Raw genomic sequence first — 21602 nt, 5'->3', positions numbered from 1 at the left:
ATGGCCTCAGGGTGCAATTAAAAAGGATTTCTGGCCTTGACTTACTTCAGGAGATGTTTAAAAACTGGGAAGGTGAAAAATTTGAGATTAAGGTAATTTAAGGTGTAATTTGAAGGTGCACAGAGGCAAGATGTAAAACGGCATCAGGTAACAATGTTAAAATTATCTAAAAAAAAAAAGAGAGAATGTTTTTTCTTACTTTTTTTGAGATTGTAAAACAGATGGGCACCACACCGGCTCGGCCGAACATGTCCCTTTTTCACATCAGATCAACAGGCTGTATCTCATACTGCAGTCCAGAACCCTCTGGACTTCCTGGGAATCTGCACTTTATACAATCAAACAAGCAATTAAATTAAGTCCAGTAGGAAATATCATTTAGGACAATGTTCCTATAAGAAGAAAAAAAATCTTTAAAAATACGATTTTATCTATTATTATGCAATAACAGACTGTCACACTTCATTTGCCTCATGCTTCAATGTTTAGTTTTGTAAACACCATTCAGCAAACATCGCCATCTGGTGGTTTCTGAAAAAGTAAGCGACATTTAAAGTGTTGATTTTAATCGAAGAACACTAGCGACATCTACAGAGCAGTGATAGGAAACATTAGTAAATAATTTTGAGATTAGTTGAGACTGATTTATATATGATCATAATAATAAGACAAATTACAAATCATAATAATTATAACAAATAATATAATTAGCAATCAAATAATCAGTTGTTTCTCTCAGCGTCTGTGATATTGCTTGGTATTGTGAGACTATGAATTCCAGTGACACGTTTTTATGAAGCTGCACAAGTTTCAGCAGTTTTATATGCGCTTGGACAGAAGCCCTGAAGCTGCATCCTAATGAGCGGCAGCTCTGCCTTTTAAACATACTGAAATGAGTGGCTGCATACATGCAGCATACAGTCTATAGTTTATAATAGCAGAGTGTTGCGAGAGGTGTAATAAATAAATAAATAAACAAATATAAGAAGAGATGGAGTTAAACCCAAATATAATGTCACATAATAAATCACTGAGGGAAAAAAAGCATAGGCACATCAGCACACTTTGGGACCAAAGCTAAGACATCTAGATCTGAGCTAAGACAGAGAAACTGAAAATACTATAAATACTCATAATGTATGAAACAAGAACAACAACATTTTTAAATAGATTTATGTACAAGAAAAAGAAAAACTGCTGGGATGTAAAATACTGACCCAGATAGACTCTTTCGCTAGCTGCTAGATTTCTTTTACATGTCAGCAGGATGCCAATAAGACACATTGTAACTTGTCTAAACGAGTCCATGAGCATTTCCTTATGAAGCTTCTGTGCAAAATGTGCATTAACATTGAGTTGATATGTCTGTTATTATTTTACACTGTTGCGATTGATTAACTAATCGCAAACCGATTAAAAATAAAACTTGATTTACTTTTATAATTATTGTTGCATATAATTGCTTTTTCCGAATTATATAATTCATAATATCCATTATTAGTAGTAGTAGTAGTATTTAAAAGACCGCCATGTGCTGCCTGGAAATGTCTTGACGCAAAGCATGGTCTTCAATCCGCAATGTAAAAACCTCTGCCATAAGAGGGCGCCAAAGGCACAACACGGCAGGTAAATGTCAAATTATTAGCCTTTAGCTAGTCCTGTCAGAATGTGAAGAAGAAATAAATTTAAAGAAAACCCTGATTATATATTTATTAAAAAAAGTGTGGTGGAATGAGAAAATCAAGTAAATGAACGTTTGGGCAAATGATCCTTAAAACTGAAATTCATGAAGTCAGTTGAGATAAGGAATTTTACTAAGACGTACAGCTAAAAGTTGGATACTTTACTAGGACACACAACCTTCTGACTGAAAAACACACGGTGCCTTATCCATTAGTGGTAAAGTGTTCTCGCTTCCTGTTACACAATAGTTAGTAATCAGTGAGCAGATTCTTCAAAGTAGACGTTTTGTCTTTCAAAAGAAAGGTGTAAGCAACATCCATGTGAGACCTGTTGTGAGGTGTGTTCAGTGAATATTCACACAAGGATAATAACACCTGACTTTCATTTAATTGTGTTATTTCTATTAACTTTCATTTGATCTTTTTAAACTAACACACTTAGAGTTTTGTCCAACATTGTGCAATTCAAATATAATACGTAATATTAATAAAATTGGGTGACGCAGTGGCGCAGTAGCTAATGCTGTTGCTTCACAGCAAGAAGGTCTCTGGTTCTAGTCTTGGCTGGGTCGTTTAGCATTTCTGTATGGAGTTTGCATGTTCTCCCCGCTTTCACGTGGGTTTCCTCCAGGTGCTCCTGTTTCCCACACAAGTCTAAAGACATGCGGTAAAGGTGAATTGGGTAAGCTAAAATTGTCCGTTGTGTATGTGTTTGAATGAGAGTGTATGGGTGTTTCCCAGTGAAGGGTTGCAGCTGGAAGGGCATCCGCTGTCTAAAACATGCTGGATAAGTTGGTGGTTCATTCTGCTGTGGAGCCCCAGATTAATAAAAGGACTAAGTCGAAAAGAAAATTAATGAATAAATAATACAATATAGGGCAGTGCGGTGGTGCAGTGGTTAGCGCTGTCGTATCACAGCTGGTTCGTGCCTCGGCTGGGTCAGTTGGCGTTTTTGTGGGGAGTTTGCATATTCTCCTTATGTTTGCGTTGATTTCCTCTGGGTGCGCCCATTTCCCTCACAAGTCCAAAGACATGCGGTATAGGCCTAGGTGAATTGGGTAAGCTAAACTGACCGCAGTGTATGTGTGTGAATGTCAGTGTATGGGTGTTTCCCACTGATGGGTTGCAGCTAGAAGGGCATTCGCTGCGTAAAACATATGATAGATAAGTTGACAATTCATTCCGCTGTGGCGACCCCTGATTAACAAAGGGACTAAGCCGAAAGGAAAATGAATGAATGAATGATGTATTATAAAATGTTTTACAGAGGTAATGGTAATGAGAAACATTTATTCATTCATTCATTTTCTTTCATAGTCCCTTTATTAATCTGGGATCGCCACAGAGGAATCAACCGCCAACTTATACAGCATATGTTTTATGCAATGGATGTCCTTCCAGCTGCAACCCATCTCTGGGAAACATCCATACACACTCATTCACAATGGACAATTTAGCCAACCCAATTCACCTGTACCACATATCTTTGGACTAGCGGGGGAAACCGGAGCACCCGGAGGAAACCGAACGTAGAGAGAACATGCAAACTCCACACAGAAACGCCAACTCACACAGCCAAGACTTGAACCAGCAACCTTTTTGCTGTGAGGCGACAGCACTACCTACTGTGCCACCGCATCGCTGTAATGAGAAACAGCCTTGGTTAAATCGTATTTCCAATTGAAATAAAAATGATGATCAATGATGTAATATTTTACAATTTTATATACCCTTATATTTTATTTTAACTATTTAAATAGGCCTATTGTTGACACATCATATTGTTTGAAGTCTATAAAGACCAAATTATTAGCAATCACAGTTTAAAATCCTTTAAACAAAAGAACTCAAATCCATGTAGTTTCTTCAGGGCAGGGCGACAGAAGGACCTGACCTTAGGCAACCAAAAATGGAAACCTTAATTACGGACTACTTCAACAGTCCCACATCTTCTGTGGTTATGTTGCATCCCGTTCCTTGAAAGGAAACATTTCAGTGATATTCAAAAAACTGAAGCCTCAGACTTGAATTTTAAAGCTTTCATTCTCAGTGCAGAAGTTGATGCCCGAAATAGGTCAGAACTACCATCCTGTGTTATCAAGCTGTTACCTATTAACTTGTTGGAACAAGCTGTAGTTTTTTACGCTCATGCCTTGCCAACTATTTCCTTTGGCTATGCAGACAAAATCCACAAACGTGTTTGCCCTAAGAACAAAAACCTCTGACAGAATTTTTTAGCAAAAACATTGTATAGGATTATACTTTAATCTCTTTTTATACAGATACTGTAATCTATTTGGGCTTTAACTCTTAAAAGAATCAAACAATCATTAATGTTCCTTTTCCTTGTCTTTTCCAGACTGTGACTCGTGTTTTAGCCGGGAAACTGGAGTGGGAAAGACTGCTGCGAGAGCAAGGGGAAAAAGTGAGACAGGCCAAAGTGTCAGAGCCTCTCTATTTGTTGGCCCTGGAGGAGGGGCCGGGGGAGGAAGGTGGTGACTATGCTAATGGATTCAGAGGAAGTGAGGGAAGACTAGAGGAATGTGTTGGAGATTTCAGGGAGAGTTCAGCTGGGAACGTGATATCTGCCAAAAGAAGAGAAACAGAAGGACTGATCCGCACACTAAACACATGAAAACATGCCTCATTTCACTGTGGTACCAGTGCAGGATAACTCACCGTCCAACTATGATAGCCTGGAAGGAATAAACTGGGTTGATTACCGGGACACAGGACAGGGAGAATACCCTGGACATGGAGACACAGTTAGCTCAGATGGTAAGTTCTCTTTTTTTTCATAACAGTCTCATCTAGCTATAAAACTTGACTTTAGCTAAAACAGCAGCTGAGTTTGAATAGTTTTAAAACTAGATGAAGTGTTTTATTTAACTTATAAATTCTTGACAGACGTTCTCAAACCATCAGCAATGGTAACCATGGCAATTGTTGAGACATATGACGTCATATTACTGCTTGCATCCCAGGAAATACTGAAGGAGCTTGTTCACGTTGATGAAGTTGTCTTTATATAAAATGGCGTAAATTTGATGTAAGGGGAGGGATTTTACAGTAACTCAAGCTGAGACTCTTGGCACAGTTCTGACATGCCAGTCACCAGTGCGGTGACAAAGGAAAACAATCAAGGGCCCAAGCAGAGGCGGGACCGGGGGGGTTGCAATAATAGGACAGGCCTCAAGTATTCATGGACACAAAAGATGAAGCTCTCTTTCTTTGTGCCAAGACAGCAGCTGAGGGTTTAACTGGCATTTTGTTCCTCCATCTTGTTTGTTTCTCTATTGCATTTCAAAAGACAGAAGCCAATGGTAGAAAGAGCCATGTGCTGCCCTCGAGGCATGATTTAGGGATATGAGCATCTGTTTACTACAGCTGTATGCGGCATATGGAGAGACCACCAGTTATGTGAAGATGGTGTTGTCTTCGCAGTTGCCCTTTGTGTTAGAGTAAAAAGAGCAATTTTGGAGTTCATATGCTAGTGAGGTAAATGTGATCACACCACCACACACTGTTCTTAAAAGTGTAATGGCTTTGTGCCTTATCTACTGTCCCTCTAAAGGTGTGTTTTAGTTATTTAAAACAGTCATACAGACTTTTAGATAAACTTTTCAAGCTAAGGAAGCTAATACTATGGATGATCTTTAATGGATAAATAATGTACAAATAAGTACCTTTAAAGGATACTGTCCCAGTGATAAGCTGTTGTACTCCTAAATGTACAATTATTTTATTCTGGGAGTGCCACCAAAGCACTTGTTACAAATGTTTTACTGTAAGTGAGGTGAAAATGTGAGTATTGCAGCAGGAGCTGGTCATGTCTTGTTTATGCCTTTAGGCATTAAAATAATAACAAAATGCTGAGCTTGCATGTTAAAGTGCATGAACAAAGTGATTCTCTGAATGAATCACCCTAGCAATATAAAACAAAACAAAATCAAATACTTACTCTACATGTAAGTTTGTGCCTTACAGGTCTCCATATTTTTATATAGCTAATAATAAATTAAGCATTGCAACCTCAAAAACTAAAAAAAAATAAATTCAGAATTGTTTTATTTTTAGATAGGTAGATAGATAGACAGACGGACAGACAGACAGACAGATAAATAGACAGACAGACAGACAGACAAATAGACAGACAGATAGACAGACAAATACACAAACAAATAGACAGACAGACATTCAGACAGACAGATAAATAAATAGACAGTCAGACCAACATACGGATAAAAAGATAAATGAATAAATAAATAAATAAATAAATAAATAAATAAATAAATAAATAAATAGACAGACAGACCAACATACGGATAAAAAGATAAACGAATAAATAAATAAATAGACAGACAGACAGACAGACAGACCAACATACAGATAAAAAGATAAATGAATAAATAAATAAATAGACAGACAGACAGACAGACAGACAGACCAACATACGGATAAAAGATAAATGAATAAATAAATAAATAAATAGATAAATAGACAGACAGACATACAGACAGATAAATAAATAGACAGACAGACAGACAAATAGACAGACAGACAGACAGACAGATAGATAGATAGATAGATAGATAGATAGATAGATAGATAGATAGATAGATAGATAGATAGATAGATAGATAGATAGATAGATAGATAGATAGATAGATAGATAGATAGATAGATAGACAGACAAATAGACAGACAGACAGACAGACAGACAGACAGACAGACAGATAGATAGATAGATAGATAGATAGATAGATAGATAGATAGATAGATAGATAGATAGATAGATAGATAGATAGATAGATAGATAGACAGACGGACGGACGGACGGACGGACGGACGGACGGACGGACGGACGGACAGACAGACAGACAGACAGACAGACAGATAAATAAATAGACAGACAGACAGACAGATAGACAGATAAATAGATAAATAGATAGATAGATAGATAGATAGATAGATAGATAGATAGATAGATAGATAGATAGATAGATAGATAGATAGATAGATAGATAGATAGATAGATAGATAGATAGATAGATAGATAGATAGATAGATAGACCAAATGTTATGCACTTTTGAGTGCAAATTTATCACTGGCTCTTTAAATAAAATATATGACCTCTTAACTCCAACTGTGGAAAAAAACAGCCTCAAAATCTATAAAAGTACCATTACATAATTATTTTTCTGTGTTTATAATATCCTAGATGAAGATGTGTTTGCCCATAACAGGGCATGTCTAAATATAATAAACCCTCAGCTGGTACTTAATGTGTCTGCATATTTGTTGTGGTAGTGATTTAACATTCAGTTTCACCGCCTGTTGATGACTTCATAGACATGAGAAACAAGGTTGTAGATTTCCTTGTATCAGATAGGTTTGCATGAAGGTGAATGAAGGAGAGTATGGGACTATGTGGCAGCTGCTGGTTGATTTTTTTTTTACTTGAGGAGAGGCAAAGCAGTAGCAGGGTGTTCACACTGCTAACTTTGTTTTTTAGTTTGCCAGTTCAGCGATGTTTAGAGCAGGACAGCACACAGCCCTCATTGTGCTGAAATGGGCCTGACATGGAAAAGCACGGGCTCTCAGTCAACGCCATACACCCTGTTATGCCTTGCTCTCATAAAAACAGATGAAGACTGGGAGGGAGAGACTTTTATTGAAAATATTAAATGAATCATTACATCCTTATTCTGAGAGTTCCTCAAGCTTCCAGAGATCCTTGAAAACACTGATAATGTATAATTCATTTGATAACATGTTCAAACACAAGTGCACATTAGATAGATTCATGCTGTCCAATTTTTCTTCTTCTTCTCTTTAAACCGTATAAATTACAAGGATGAACTACTATACTGCATGCATTCTTTGACAAGGTATGGATTGGACAAGGCTTGCTTTTTAAGTGGGCATAATACAAAATCAGCGGCTGTGTTCTACCAAAATAGGCTTCTGAGGCAGAGAGAGGTGGTCATCCACTTCATAACCTAAAGGACTTATTTGATACTGGAAAAAACAAAATCAACATCATTCTACTTTCAAGTGAGAGCTGCCTGGCAGTCCTTAACAGTAAGAATGTCTTTGGCTCCTCAAGGTTATAATACTTTCCACAAAGAGGACACAAATTAGTTTTCGCTGAAAGAGGGCTGTACCCGAAAAGCACAGAATGTCTTTGATTTATCTCTTGCTAATCTCATATATAAAATTGTTTTGTTGACTTGATAAAGATCAAGAACAGAGTTAATAAATAAGTATTAAAGCAGTCATTGATCTGCTTTGGGGCCTACTGAAGGGTCATCTAAAACTCATGTGCTGAATGAAAGCACAGAGCTCTCAAATTATGCAATTACACACACACACACACACACACACACACACACACACACACACACACACACACACACACACACACACACACAAAATTAATAATAGTTTTATTCAGCAAACGTGACTGTAAATACATTTTTTATTAAACAAAAGTTGTTGTTTTTTTTACCAATAAACACTTTCAGTTCATCAAATAATGAAAAAAAAAGTCTTAATGCTTAAACATTTTTAAAATAATAATAACAACAAAAACAACAACAATAATAATAATAATAATGATAGTAATGTTTCCACAACAACAACAACATTAATAATAATAATAATAATAATAATAATAATAATAATAATAATAATAATAATTTATTTTCTGCATATTACAATGATTTCTGAAGGATCATGTCACACTCAATACTGAGGTTATTATGATGCTGAAAAGTGTAAATGACATATTAAAATACATTGCAATTGAAAACGCTTATTATACAACTATAATAATAATATTTCACAGAGTTTTTGTACCAAGCACAACCCTTTAAACAGTATTCACTACATAATAAAAGCAACTTTAGATAATGGAAGTTGCACAAGGTTAAAAAATAAAAAAAGAGTTGTTTTATGTTTCATGGTATCTGCTGTCATGTTTTCAAGAATAAATGAAATGTTATGGAGAGCAAGGTGGTTGTTGTGTTTTGAAAAAAAAAAAAAAAACTCACAAGCCACAAACAAACAAACAATCATCATACATCATACATGACAATCTTTTAAACCAGTGTATCTCAACCACGTTCCTGGTTCCTAGAGGACAACCAACACTGCATGTTTTGGATATTTCCTTTGTCACACCTATTACAGGTCTTTCAGTCTCTGCTCATGAGCTGATGATCTGAATCAGGTGTGTTTAGTAAAGGAGACATGGAAAATGTGCAGAGCTGGTGGTCCTCCAGGAACATGGTTGAGAAACACTGTTTTAAACAACACACACACACACACACACAATACACTTTAACAGTTGATAGACCACAAACCTGTTACACTTTGCTATAATTAATAATTTTAAGTCGGAGGAACAAATTTATTCTGACATCACGAGATAACAAAACAACAAAATCAGCAGTGCAAATAAAAGCTGGCTATTAATTATTCATACTCAAGTGCACAAACATATTGAAGTTGAACTATATTAGTGCACACCTCATGTTGGTTTGACATTTATATGACTTATAAACTAGAACTAGAATGTAAGCAATAAATCAATGATAAAAAAATTTAATAATAATAATAGCAATAATAGTAATATTACAATAAAGACCTAAAAATACCTTCTCGTCTTAGAATGCTTGTCATTCAAAATAAAAATAATAGTATAATAACTTATATTAACGATTTAAAACATTAAACTATTTACAGCTATTACAGCTCCTGTACAACATTAGCTGTTTTTTGACATTGCACTTTTTAAAAATCCTGTCTTCATTTTGCTTTAAAGTGAGTATACAGTACATTGCCCGGTCTTTTGCTAATGTTTTTAATTATCGTAGCTCTATCAGTACAGTGCAGCTTCTTCTCCCTCATTAACGCACATCAAAGTCCTGGTATGTTCTTCACGCACAGCAGGGTTTAATTCCACAGACTTATTCAACTGTACTTTTGTAATGCAGTGTATTGTGTAACAAGCATCTCTTCTCTGGAAAGACACATAAAACAGGCAATACATCGTTGCTTGCAAAGGTTGGAACAAATTTCTAAAAGTTTCACTATGGAAAGACATCATCTTAAATGCTTTAAACATGGTCAAACTGGTTAGCATAATTATGGTGAAACATCTTAGCATTTCTAAAGTTCACTGCACTATAACATTGCAGAAATGTAATATTAAAGTTCTTAAAGGAATAGTTCACATAAAAATGAAAACACTGTCATCAATTACTCTCCCTACACTTTGTTTTTTTCCTTCTGTCTAACATGAATGAAGATATTTTGAAGAACGTTGGAATATTTGTTTTTTTCCGTTGATGTCAATGGTTAAAGGTAATCATATGCTGATATTAAATGATTTAATATAAATCATCTAAGTGATAATGAGGGTGCATTTTATTAATATCATGGGCACTTCAAAATATTGTGAATAATTATTTATTATTTAAACTTTTAAAATTATTTTTAAGGTTGTTCATATTATCACCAAATGTTTGAAGACTTAATTGGTTATTTTAATAGTTTTAACATAAACATTTTCGCATGTAAATAAGGCCCACAACATGCTGAAATATTAATTGAACTGTGATTATTTATAATGGTATTGTATGTTAACACTGCGATGTAAGGTACAATAGTTATTTTAAGTAAACTAATATTAACAAAGTAACTTTTTTATTACTATTATACATGTCAAAGTAACCTCTCTTTTTGCAGCTTAGGTCATATTAGGATAATACCATATACTGTGATAAAAGCTTCAGCAATTAATTACAATTAGAACATTTGATACCGACATAAGCCTTGTTGTTATTTTTCCTCTTTTGTGTTCACAAAAATAAAAATAATAATAATAAAATACTTAAGCTGGTTTGGACTATGTCAAGAGTAAGTAAATGATGACATTTTTTTTCTTTTTTTGGGTGAACTATCCCTTTAAGATGCTCACTGGTGCTGGTTATCTGGTAATGAAGGACCATAAGATTGACATGCAGTTACTGTATGCTGTTTACAATATACAGTTAATAATGTAATGATGTAATAATGTATTCGCACACTGGATATTATTATATCAATTACGTCAAGCAACCAAATATTCCATCATAACACAATGCTTTGCCAAATAGGGCTAAGTCGGCCTTAACAGCATGACTTTGTCTCATAATGAAGATTTTAAACGTTTAATACATGGGATGTTTGGTCAATTACACACATTTAAGCTTCTTAGTTGCTAGTTAATTTCTTTCTAAATTCATTCAGCACAAGTATGTTTTGCCTGTTTAAATGTTCTTCTTTGGAGGTGAATTCACTTTTTACGCTAAAGCTCTAAAAGTACCTTTGGCTGTTGTCTGAGCAATAGTTTACAGATGTTTGAACAGAGCTGATTTCTACAGCTGGTTACCAAATGTGTTTCAGTGTTCCTATGAACTGAGAAAAACAGCCTGTGTGTGTGGTGCACTGTAATAAATGCTGGGTTCCACACAATCGATTTGTGCTGGGACAACATGAAGGAATTAAGTTAACATATTAGTTTTTACAAATTTAAGTGTGTTGAACACAAAACAATAAAGTTAATTTATAAAAACAGCAAATCAATGTTATCAATTAAAATACCAATTGTCATTTTTTAATTAAAGATTGTTGAAATCAAATGACCGTGTAGCATGCAAAATTTGTCTATACACTTTAAACTGTAAACAAGTATGATGTTCTTGCTGTCTAGATGGGATAAATCTCGCAATAGTAAGCATGTGAAGTCTCTCATCTGACACTAAACATCTCTCTCTGTGTGGTTAGTATACTATAGTTTTGACTTTGATCAGCAGCTTTTGACACAGTCTGTTAGCGTGTCCAAACCTGCGGCAGTAAAGCTCAAGCTTCGCCCTCCTGCAGTCACCCAGCGAGAGACTCAGACTTTCAAGTCAATTCTGTTGTTCATTTCTGTCGGTTTTGCTGAGAAAGAATTCAGAAAACTTTTCAGACCTGTGCTCTGTGGTGTTTATACTTTCAAAATTCTTGCAGCATTTAAAAAATTGATCAACATTTTCTCTCACAGATTAAAGAGAGGGTCAGTTGTCAAAGTATAACTCTAGATGGCAGCACTTGAACATTTTGTTTTGTTTGTCATTTCAGTTATTTTAATAATTGCTAGTTTTTCAAATTTTATTTTTGGATTTGTCCTTATTTTAACCATATTTGAGTTAAAACAAGTCAGCATTTTAAAAGTGTACATTAAATTGATTCACCTTAATAAAGTTGATGATTTATAAGTATTTGTCCTCTTTTGCTTTTATAACATCAGCACAATGGTTAATATGAGGTTAATGTTAATAAAGAGGTTGATATGGTCAGTCAAATGGTATTGATTGTTAATTTTGTGACTAAATTAGTCTAATTATTAATTAAAGCACTGGATTCATTTTGTTCCCAGAGCATTTTCAACGATGAATGATATTTAATGAATAAATGTTACATGTCAGGATTGCTTAGTATTTGTTCATTAATAGCATCTCTTACTCAATCTGACCCCACAAGGACAGTAAAACCTGTTTTTTTTATACATTTAGGGGGGGAAATTATTTAAAAAAAGCTTAGAATGTTTATTGGAAAATGTAACAGTGTATGCGTGTTTGTGTGTGTGCGTGAGTGTGTGCAAGTGTGTGTGTAAATACTGATCGCCATCACTCTCTCAGTACCAGTTAATAGTTTGCAGTGACCTGGATATAGACTATGACCGCAGCTCACATACTGCTTTGCTGTCCATAGACAAACATGCTGATCAACAACAATGCTAATGCAAATATTACCTATTATGGCACCTTAACCCAGGACACAGGTGAGTGAGACCAAACAATCAAATAAACAAAAAGAGATTTCTATACCAATTCTAATCCTAAAATCAGAACCATTGCATCCTCTCTTATTTGTCCTAAATGATATATTTGTGAGCAAATGCATTTCGTCAAATCTATTTTTGACATGGTCTGATTAACTGTGAATTCAAATCTGTGATGTCCCAGTGTCTCTTACTGAAATATCACCTCCTATTTGTTATTTAATTTTTTTGTAATGATGAGATATAACGATTCTTCTTTTCAATTTCTTAAATCAAAAGCAATACATCTGAAAACACTTTTAGAGCGGGTGTCAGGCTTGAGTTAATAAATGAATAAATATTTAAATAAAATGATGGTGCAATAAAGACCAAACTGGTTAATTGTTCTTGGCATTAAGGTCGGCACTGTATTTGGGTGCCTGGTTATGGCAGTGTTTGTATTGACATTTGTTTTGCGAGGCGAGTGTGTGTGAACACAAAACAATCAAACTGATTAAGCGTTCAGAAACGAAAGACAAAATAGGTTTAATAGTCAGTACAAATGCTAGAAAAGGCCTCAAACGTACTTCAGCAGCTGCAAAGCATTATTTGTTTCTTTAGATCCACCCTTAAAGTTAAGGTTTAAAAGCATGACGAATAAGAATTCAGTACCTAACCACTGATAAAAGCGTCATACTGTGAAAATTATGATGTAGAAACAAATAGTTCTTTATTTTTATGATGTGCATATTCCTGTGCCTTTATAAAGCGTATATATATAAAATGTTATATATAATGTTTATTTGAGGTAGGTGCAGTAATGATGATTGTTATACAGTAATGAAATGATGTAAAGTGCAAAGAATGGGACATTAGTGGCAGTTCACTGGGTGTAGAACAGGAAATTAAATGTGGGTGGTTTTTATTCTGAGAGAATGTACTCCACCCTTAAAATAGTTAGATACAGCTTTTCCGTTTGTTTTTCGTTTTTTTGTCCTCGATGAAAAGAAGAGATCAACAGCACTGTTATTGAATCGGTGCAGATTTCTTAAGCGATATCATAAAGGAAAATGTTCTTTTTTTGTGTTTGTGCTGATGATTAACTCATTGTTTTTGTTATTCTAACAATGAAATGTTTTTCTTTTTTTCCATAAACTTTTGCATTTTGCCACATTAAATCTATTGTTACTTTTGAATAGATGTGTTTATTTCATTTTTAAAAGTGTAATATATAAATATGAAATTATTTGATTGAAATGACACTTTAGAAATGCAACTACAGTAAACCTGGCGGTAGTTGGGAGCAATTCATTGATTCTGATTTATTTTAAATTGCTAATCGTTCTGGAGCTCCATACATAATTCCATACTGTAGGCTATAATAGGTGAAAAACGCCTACTATGTCGCAACATAATTATGTTAATTCATAACTCAAATGATAAAATAAATGCAATACAATGTGTCAACTTAGAGAGATTTCACAAAAAAAAAGTACAATTTGAGTCATCTCATAGGCCACTATTTAGCACCTTTTCTGTAAATCCAATAATTTCTTCTTGTAAACCATAGGGGCAGCACTACTCCTGGCCAACCTCATTTATTGCAGCACTGCTTAATTATTAAGGGCAGAAAAGGTATAATATAGTGCATATTGATTGCTGCACGATATTGGAGAAATCTTATATGGCAATATTCTAGTTTTCTGTGATAAATATTGAGATAAATACATAGTTTTACAAGACAGTTTGAATAGCACTATTTGTTGGTTAATTAGTTCTATTTAATGCAAAAAAAGGCTTTTTCTACTCTGCTTTGTCTAGTTTCTAGTCCAAATATTTAAAAAAAATAAAATAAAAATAAATAAATCTTAGAACAAGTGATAATATTGTTTAGTTTTCAATGTCAGAATAAATAAGTGAAAAGTTTTTTGCTTGTTTTCCAGTGTGGTATAAGTGAAAAAAAATCTTGTTTTCACTTTGAAATGTAGGTATTTGTGGAAATTTGTGGATTTTTTTTTTGCATAAATCATAGAAATTCAATGTAAATACAGTGATTACATACAATTCTATGGCTCCTGGTCAACTATAATTCAGACTCAACATTGCATATCTTTGGAATGTGACTATTGCGAAAGCACACTTGCGATATTGATGCTGAAACAATATGTTGTGCAGCCCTAGCGCATGAATGCATATATATATATATATATATATGGAAACAGTCATAGCCTATAGAATATATAAGCCGTTCATGTACCCATTAAATTCACCAGGTATTATGTCTTTCCTCCTTTAGGTCATGGTAATCATAAAGAAGACAGTCCCTTCCTCAGCAGTTCAGACTCAGCATCAAAGAGGAATGACTTCTACGACAGAAACCTGGCCCTGTTTGAGGTTTAATCTTAATCTTACAATTTGATCAACTTTCCCAAATTCATAAATGAAATGTTAGACAAAATCTGTAGAATACCATATGTTTTCTTTTGTTTAATACTGCGGTCAGAATTATTAGCCCACCTGTTAAATTTTAATTCTTTTATATTTTTTTACAATTTTCGTTTTACAGAGAGAAGTTTTTTTAAATCATTTTTAAACAGAATAGTTTAATAACTGATTTGTAATAACTGATTTATTTTATCTTTGCCATGATGACAATATGTAAGATTTTACTAGATATTTTTTAAAGATACTAGTCATTTAAAGTGCAATTTTAAGGCTAACCTTGGTTAATTAGGTTTACTAAGCAAGATAGGGTAATTAAACAAGTTATTGTAAAACAATGTTTTGTTCTGTAGCTAATTGGAAAAAAATCTTAAGGGGGCTAATAATAATGACCTTAAAATGTAAAAAATAAAAATCTAGTCGATATAAAACAATTAAGAAAACATATTAGAGAAAAAACTGTAAAAAATCTCTTGCTCTGTTAAACATCATTTGGGAAATATTTAAAAAAAGAAAATGATGATAACAATAATTTAATTAATGATTGAATTAATATTATAATACATTATATAATAATTTTGACTTCAACTTTACTGTATGTTTCCATAGGAAGAGCTGGACATCCGGCCGAAGGTCTCGTCTCTTCTCAGCCGCCTGGTCAATTACACAAATGTTACTCAGGGTGCCAAAGAACATGAAGAGGCAGAAAGTGCAGATGCATCCAGACGACAAGCACCCAAGGTAAGATATCTATTTTAATCAAAAAAGTTTTCTCTGTAATTGAAGCACCTGTCAAAATTGAGCTCTGATATAATATTCTTTTTTTTTGCTTTTTCCCTATAGTCTCCAAATATGGGCACGCTAATGGGAGTTTACCTGCCGTGTCTGCAGAACATCTTTGGTGTGATTCTGTTTCTGCGTCTCACCTGGATAGTAGGAACAGCAGGTGTCGTCCAGTCCTTCCTCATCGTTCTCATGTGCTGTTCCTGCGTAAGTTGATGCAGACACACCCTCATATATACACCGTCAATGGATCAGGGCTCTTCCTGCTGTTTCAGCCACAGGATCAAACAGCCATTGCATTTATGCAACTTGCATTGGTAATAGACTATTGTGCAAAGCAATACATAGACATGTGGCATAACATAAATTGTGGGCATGACAAAATTACTTATTACTCCACTTTAATTTACATACAGTACTGTCACACCACCCAATATAAAATATGACTCAAATAATGTCAAAAAATGTGAATCAGATTGAAAAGAGAAGCAATAAAATTGTGCACAATTTATCATGAGGGTAAAACTTATTGCTAAATAGCCTCATGGTCTGTAGATAAAAAATCTTATTGTAAGTTTGGTTTTTAAAAAGTCCAATCTTTGGCTATATTAAATCAGCTAGACTAAATTAATTTAATTCAATTATTAGATTAGGTTGCTACTTTTACTGAAGAAAAGATAGAAAAAAGTGCCCAACCTTCAAATGCAGCGGTTATTGATTAGTCAGTAATGCAGTAAATCAGTGGTGCGACCAGAAGATTTAAATAGAGTGGACCTTGTTGAAAGTGATTCTGAAACAATCATCTAGTACTAATCATTTTACAACTGATGAGATCGAAATACTGTGTCTCATTTTACTGCCCCAAGTCACCAGTCTGAGTGTGCCAATGGCAGCCTGGCACTTTTGTAATACCTTAAAGGGATAGTTGGCCCTAAAATTAAAATTTACTCACCATTTACTCACCCTCAAGTGCTTCCAAAACTTTATGAGTTTTATTTGTACATAAAGAAGATTTGTGAAGAATGTGAGAAACCGGTAACCGGTGACTTCCACAGTAGGGAAAAAATCAAATACTGTGATTTAATGGGCACCAATATAACTTTTGACTTCTGTGAAAATAACTTCTGTGTTACTGAATAAAAGATACTCAAACAGGTTTGTGACAAGTGAAGGGTGAGTAAATGATGAAGTTTTGGGTGAACTATGCCTTTAAGAAAATGCTGCTTGATCAAAAGGATAATATATAACAAAGTGTTATTGTTTTTATTAATGTTTAACTGTATGATTTGACTTCTTATGTATTATGACTTCAGTGTGATTGATTTCTTTTTTGTTTTATTGTCTTATTTATTTTATTATCTGTATTTTTATTTTTAACAGACAATGTTGACAGCAATCTCGATGAGTGCCATAGCCACCAATGGTGTAGTTCCAGGTAATTTGAAATGTTTATACTAATGGTTATCAGGACAACTGGAAATAGTTATTCTTCTGAATGGTTACATCCTATAAAATCAACATAACTGTAGAAATTTATTTATTTACTTTTCCCTTTCAGCTGGTGGGGCTTATTTCATGATATCTCGCTCTCTGGGCCCTGAGTTCGGTGGTGCTGTTGGTCTCTGTTTTTATTTAGGTACAACCTTCGCTGCTGCCATGTACATATTGGGAGCAATTGAAATATTTCTGGTCAGTCTTCTTTTATTTTAATCACACACAAAGCATGATCTAATCTCAAAGCCACCCAGATCTGACAATAATAATTCTTCAACTCTTATTTTTCACAGAAATATCTGATTCCTCAGGCTGCCATATTCCATCCAGCAGATATTCACGCAGGAAACGGTGCAATGCTGAATAACATGCGGGTTTATGGCACAATATGTTTAAGCCTCATGGCTGTGGTTGTTTTTGTGGGGGTCAAATATGTCAACAAATTAGCCTCGCTGTTCCTAGCCTGCGTCATAATCTCCATTGTTTCTATCTATGCTGGAGCGGTCAAGTCCATCTTCCACCCTCCTGAGTTTCCGTAAGTTTTTCTGTAATACTTAAATATTGGGACAAATAATATACAATCATAAAAAAAGGAAAAATATGGGACAAACAATACTGGGATAAATATTAAATATATATATTGTATATAGGGTGGCATTATTTTACATTTTTTTAAATTTAATAAATTGTGTTAGTATTGAATACATTGATTAAATTGTTGTTTCAAATGCCAGTTAATCAGCTAAAGTCTTTAAACATGTCTTTAAGTAGAGAAAAAAATAATATAAATCAGTTTTGAAAATTGTGTGTTATTTTAATTGTGATGTTGGATCCTTGCTTCCTCGTCCTCATTTGTAAGTCACTTTGGATAAAAGCGTCTGCTAAATGACTAAATGTAAATGTAAATGTATGTGCTTTATGCCTCGTCTCCACTGATATAATACCAATTGGTATGGGTCACCCAGACCAGGCTTTCATTTTCTCTGTCAACAATACTTTTGATTGGTTGTGTGGTGGTTCAAAAGTAGAAAGAGAAGTGAGTCTAGCTCCACCCTTTTGGCACCATATTGTACTATATTTTATTGTACCATATTGAACCGCACCAAAAGGGTTCAAAAAGTGGTACATTTTGGTGGAAACAGAAATAAATGTATACCACGTGTACTGTACTGTACCACACCACTCAATGGAAACAAGCCAATAGTAATGTAGCTCTTCAGAGATTTTACACATATAATTTTATCATTATTTTCATTCTTTCAATACCATAGGATCTGCATGTTAGGAAACCGGACATTGGTTCGTGATTTGTTTGATGTTTGTGGGAAGACGGTAGTTGTCGGTAATGAAACGGTCCCCAGCAAGTTGTGGAAGAACTTCTGCACCTCTGATAACATCAGCAGTGCTCACTGTGATGAGTACTTCTTCCACAACAATGTTACAGAGATCAAGGGCATTCCTGGGCTGGCCAGTGGCATCATTAAAGGTAAGGTTACACTGTCCAGTATGTCATAAAGAGCAGATTAGACTATTACACAGTACTAAGCATCATGCAGTTTACTTCTCTGGCCAATTTCTAGTTAATACACATAATATGTGGCTCTGATTTATAGATTTTTAAATTTTATGAGGAATTTGTTTATGTGTTTGTTCAGAAAACATGTGGGGGGATTACATGGAGAAAGGACAGATTCTAGAGAAGGCAAAACTGCCCTCTGTTGATGTCCATGGTTCCATGGAGACATTTGGCTTCTACGTGTCTGCTGACATCGCTACATCCTTCACCCTTTTAGTGGGGATATTTTTTCCTTCTGCCACAGGTAAAACCCATATACCCACCTTGATTTTGATTTATATGTAATACATGGGTTAAATATTAGGCATTTTCAGCTCTAGGAAGAGAAACACAAACAACACTGGAGTTATGCAACTGTTGGACTTTGGCTTTTTTAGTCTTTTTCAGTTTAATCAATAGAAAACATCCAAAATACACTTTTAAGTGTTTTTTTTTCATTCCACTTTATTAATTTGTGGCTGAACATTCAATTACAGTACCAATTTTTTACAGACGGTTTTCTCAAAAGGAGTGTTTTTAAATCTCCACTTCCGCAGCACACCACACTTTACAGTTTATTCATATCTACTGTATATTATGAAGTTTTTTTACATAGTTATATGTTTGTACATAATCTGCCTGATTTTGTACACAACATTTTACTCTAGCATTTTTTTCTTAATTATGCAGTATAAAGACGAGATTCCCCAAAACTTCATTGTAGAAACCTTTGACTCTAATATGTTAAAACATAGTTCACAGAACAGTACTGGAAGGAAGGAACCAAATATAGAGTTAGCAGAGCTTATTGACAGACAGAAGTAAGGTAAATAAACAGTACCAGGGGGATGACAGTAGGTTAGGCAGGAGAAACCCAGTGGAGACCACAGTTGACAGCAGGCTGTGAGACCCTTTACATTTCTGGGTATCTCAGCAGGGGATGTCATCATAGCAGTGTTATTATGGCAGCAAAATTGTATTCAATTTTAGTCTTAGTCTTAGTCTTTTAGTCATATTTTAGTCTTCTGAATCATTTGAGTTATAGTCTAGTTTTAGTTGACTAAATTTCATAAGATTTTAGTCAACTGAATCCACTTGAGATTTAGGGAAGGCTGGGGGAGAAATTATTATTATGGGAGTTTTCTGGAAGAAATAACAAAACGGGAGGTTGGCGGGATGTGGGTCTGAAATACGGGAGACTCCGAAGAAATACGGAAGGGTTGGCAGGTATGGTGTTAACTCACATAGAGGAATTTTAAAGCAAAGCTGTACATAAAAAATAAAAATGCACTTCGCTTTACGGCAGTTTCGTTATGTTGGATGCAACATCAAATACATCATTGTTGTATTTGTCTTGACATCAAATGTGAATCTTCTTTTTCTCTCAGCTGTTGGCATTTCATTATAGGTTAATCTGACATACGCTCCTATATGGAAGATGATGTAATTGCATCCCACGTCTACTGTGGAGCAGTTACTATGTGTGTGTGTGTGCGCGCGTCATGTGTCACACACCAAGATAAATTCTGATTGGAAATTTTCCAAAAAACATCTCAATCACATTCTTGTCTCATTTCTATTAGTCAACAAAAATGTCACTATATTTTTATTATAGTTGTCATCATCAACGCATTTTTATTTAGTTTCATCAGTAGAACCTTCTAAAACCAAATGATTAATAATCTGAGTAATATCACCACATATAGTCCTCTTCAGCTAAAAGAAGAAAAAATAAGCATCTTGTTTGAAATTTCAGTTTAACTCCTCTCTTGTGTGCAAATGACAGAATGCAGTCACCAATTTGTTAAGGAGTATTTGATGTAGAGCACAGCTTTTTCATTACATCTGTTAGTTCACACTTCAGATGTATTAATTTAGTATGTATTCTTCCCTCTGTATCTAAAACAGGAATTATGGCAGGATCAAACAGATCTGGAGATCTAAGAGACGCACAGAAGTCTATACCAATTGGGACGATTCTGGCCATAACAACGACCTCTCTTGTCTGTATCCTTTAATGCTTTTAGTACTAACATTACAATTACGACAATAAATGTTACTTTTATCAACATGATGCTATTTTGTGACTTAAATTCCCTGACTCATCTGAAAGATTTTAGCTCTGTGGTTTTGTTCGGAGCCTGTATTGAGGGTGTGGTGCTCAGAGATAAGTCAGTCATCTGTCTCTACAGAGTATAAAAAAATAAAAAATAAAACATTTCATTGGATGGAAACAAACACATTATGTCTAATGTGTTCTTGTTTATGTCTTGGGTCTTGTACTGTAGATTTGGAGATGCAGTGAGTAAAAACCTAGTAGTTGGCACACTGTCCTGGCCCTCACCCTGGGTCATTGTGATTGGCTCCTTCTTCTCCACCGTGGGTGCAGGTCTTCAGTCCCTGACCGGAGCTCCTCGTCTCCTGCAAGCCATCGCTAAAGATAACATCATTCCTTTCCTCAGAGTAAGACATCTGCTGATTTATGATCATTAAATGTTTAAGTAATGCATTTATTAATTGCAATTAACTTGCCAGTTGGCCAGATTTTTTTACAGCAATGATTGCATACAAATAATGGTATAGCGTGATTATTAAGTCCCAAAGACATCAAGCCAATAAAAATGTAATCTAATGATAATAATTATAATAATGATGATGATAATAAAAGTAATAATAATATGCAGTTAGATGTGTTTCCCATAGAGATGCGGTGATGTGGTAGTTTTATCAGTTTCTGGCATATAAGACATATGACAATAATATGGCTACGTTTACACTGCAGGCAAATGTGGC

General features: G+C 34.6%; 1 protein-coding gene across 8 annotated transcripts in view; it reads left to right on the top strand.

Moving 5' to 3' along the window:
* The first annotated feature begins 4230 nt into the window (after positions 1–4230).
* The window catches only part of slc12a4 (solute carrier family 12 member 4), a 31445-nt gene continuing 14073 nt past the window's right edge, over positions 4231–21602 (top strand). For 5 of the 8 annotated variants that reach the window (XR_015495884.1, XR_015495881.1, XR_015495882.1 and 2 more), the window contains exons 1-12: positions 4231–4460; positions 14832–14929; positions 15587–15718; positions 15821–15967; positions 17141–17195; positions 17319–17449; positions 17548–17789; positions 18526–18740; positions 18910–19074; positions 20718–20816; positions 20923–20980; positions 21098–21272. Coding sequence is in view for 2 of the 8 variants with exons in the window: in XM_087261477.1 (XP_087117603.1) it covers positions 4322–4460; positions 14832–14929; positions 15587–15718; positions 15821–15967; positions 17141–17195; positions 17319–17449; positions 17548–17789; positions 18526–18740; positions 18910–19074; positions 20718–20816; positions 20923–20980; positions 21098–21272 (1656 nt within the window). In the remaining 6 variants the exon portion in view is untranslated. Of the gene's footprint in view, positions 4461–10647; positions 12557–14831; positions 14930–15586; positions 15719–15820; positions 15968–17140; positions 17196–17318; positions 17450–17547; positions 17790–18525; positions 18741–18909; positions 19075–20717; positions 20817–20922; positions 20981–21097; positions 21273–21602 lie in introns of those variants that run through there. The other 3 variants (XR_015495885.1, XR_015495886.1, XM_087261478.1) reach the window with 1 other exon arrangement.

The sequence above is a fragment of the Danio rerio genome, chromosome 7 (assembly GCF_052040795.2).
Source record: "Danio rerio strain M-AB ecotype USA chromosome 7, GRCz13ab, whole genome shotgun sequence".
Taxonomy (NCBI): domain Eukaryota; kingdom Metazoa; phylum Chordata; class Actinopteri; order Cypriniformes; family Danionidae; genus Danio; species Danio rerio.
Note: the sequence above shows the minus strand (reverse complement) of the source record. Positions and strands in the feature narration are given on the sequence as shown.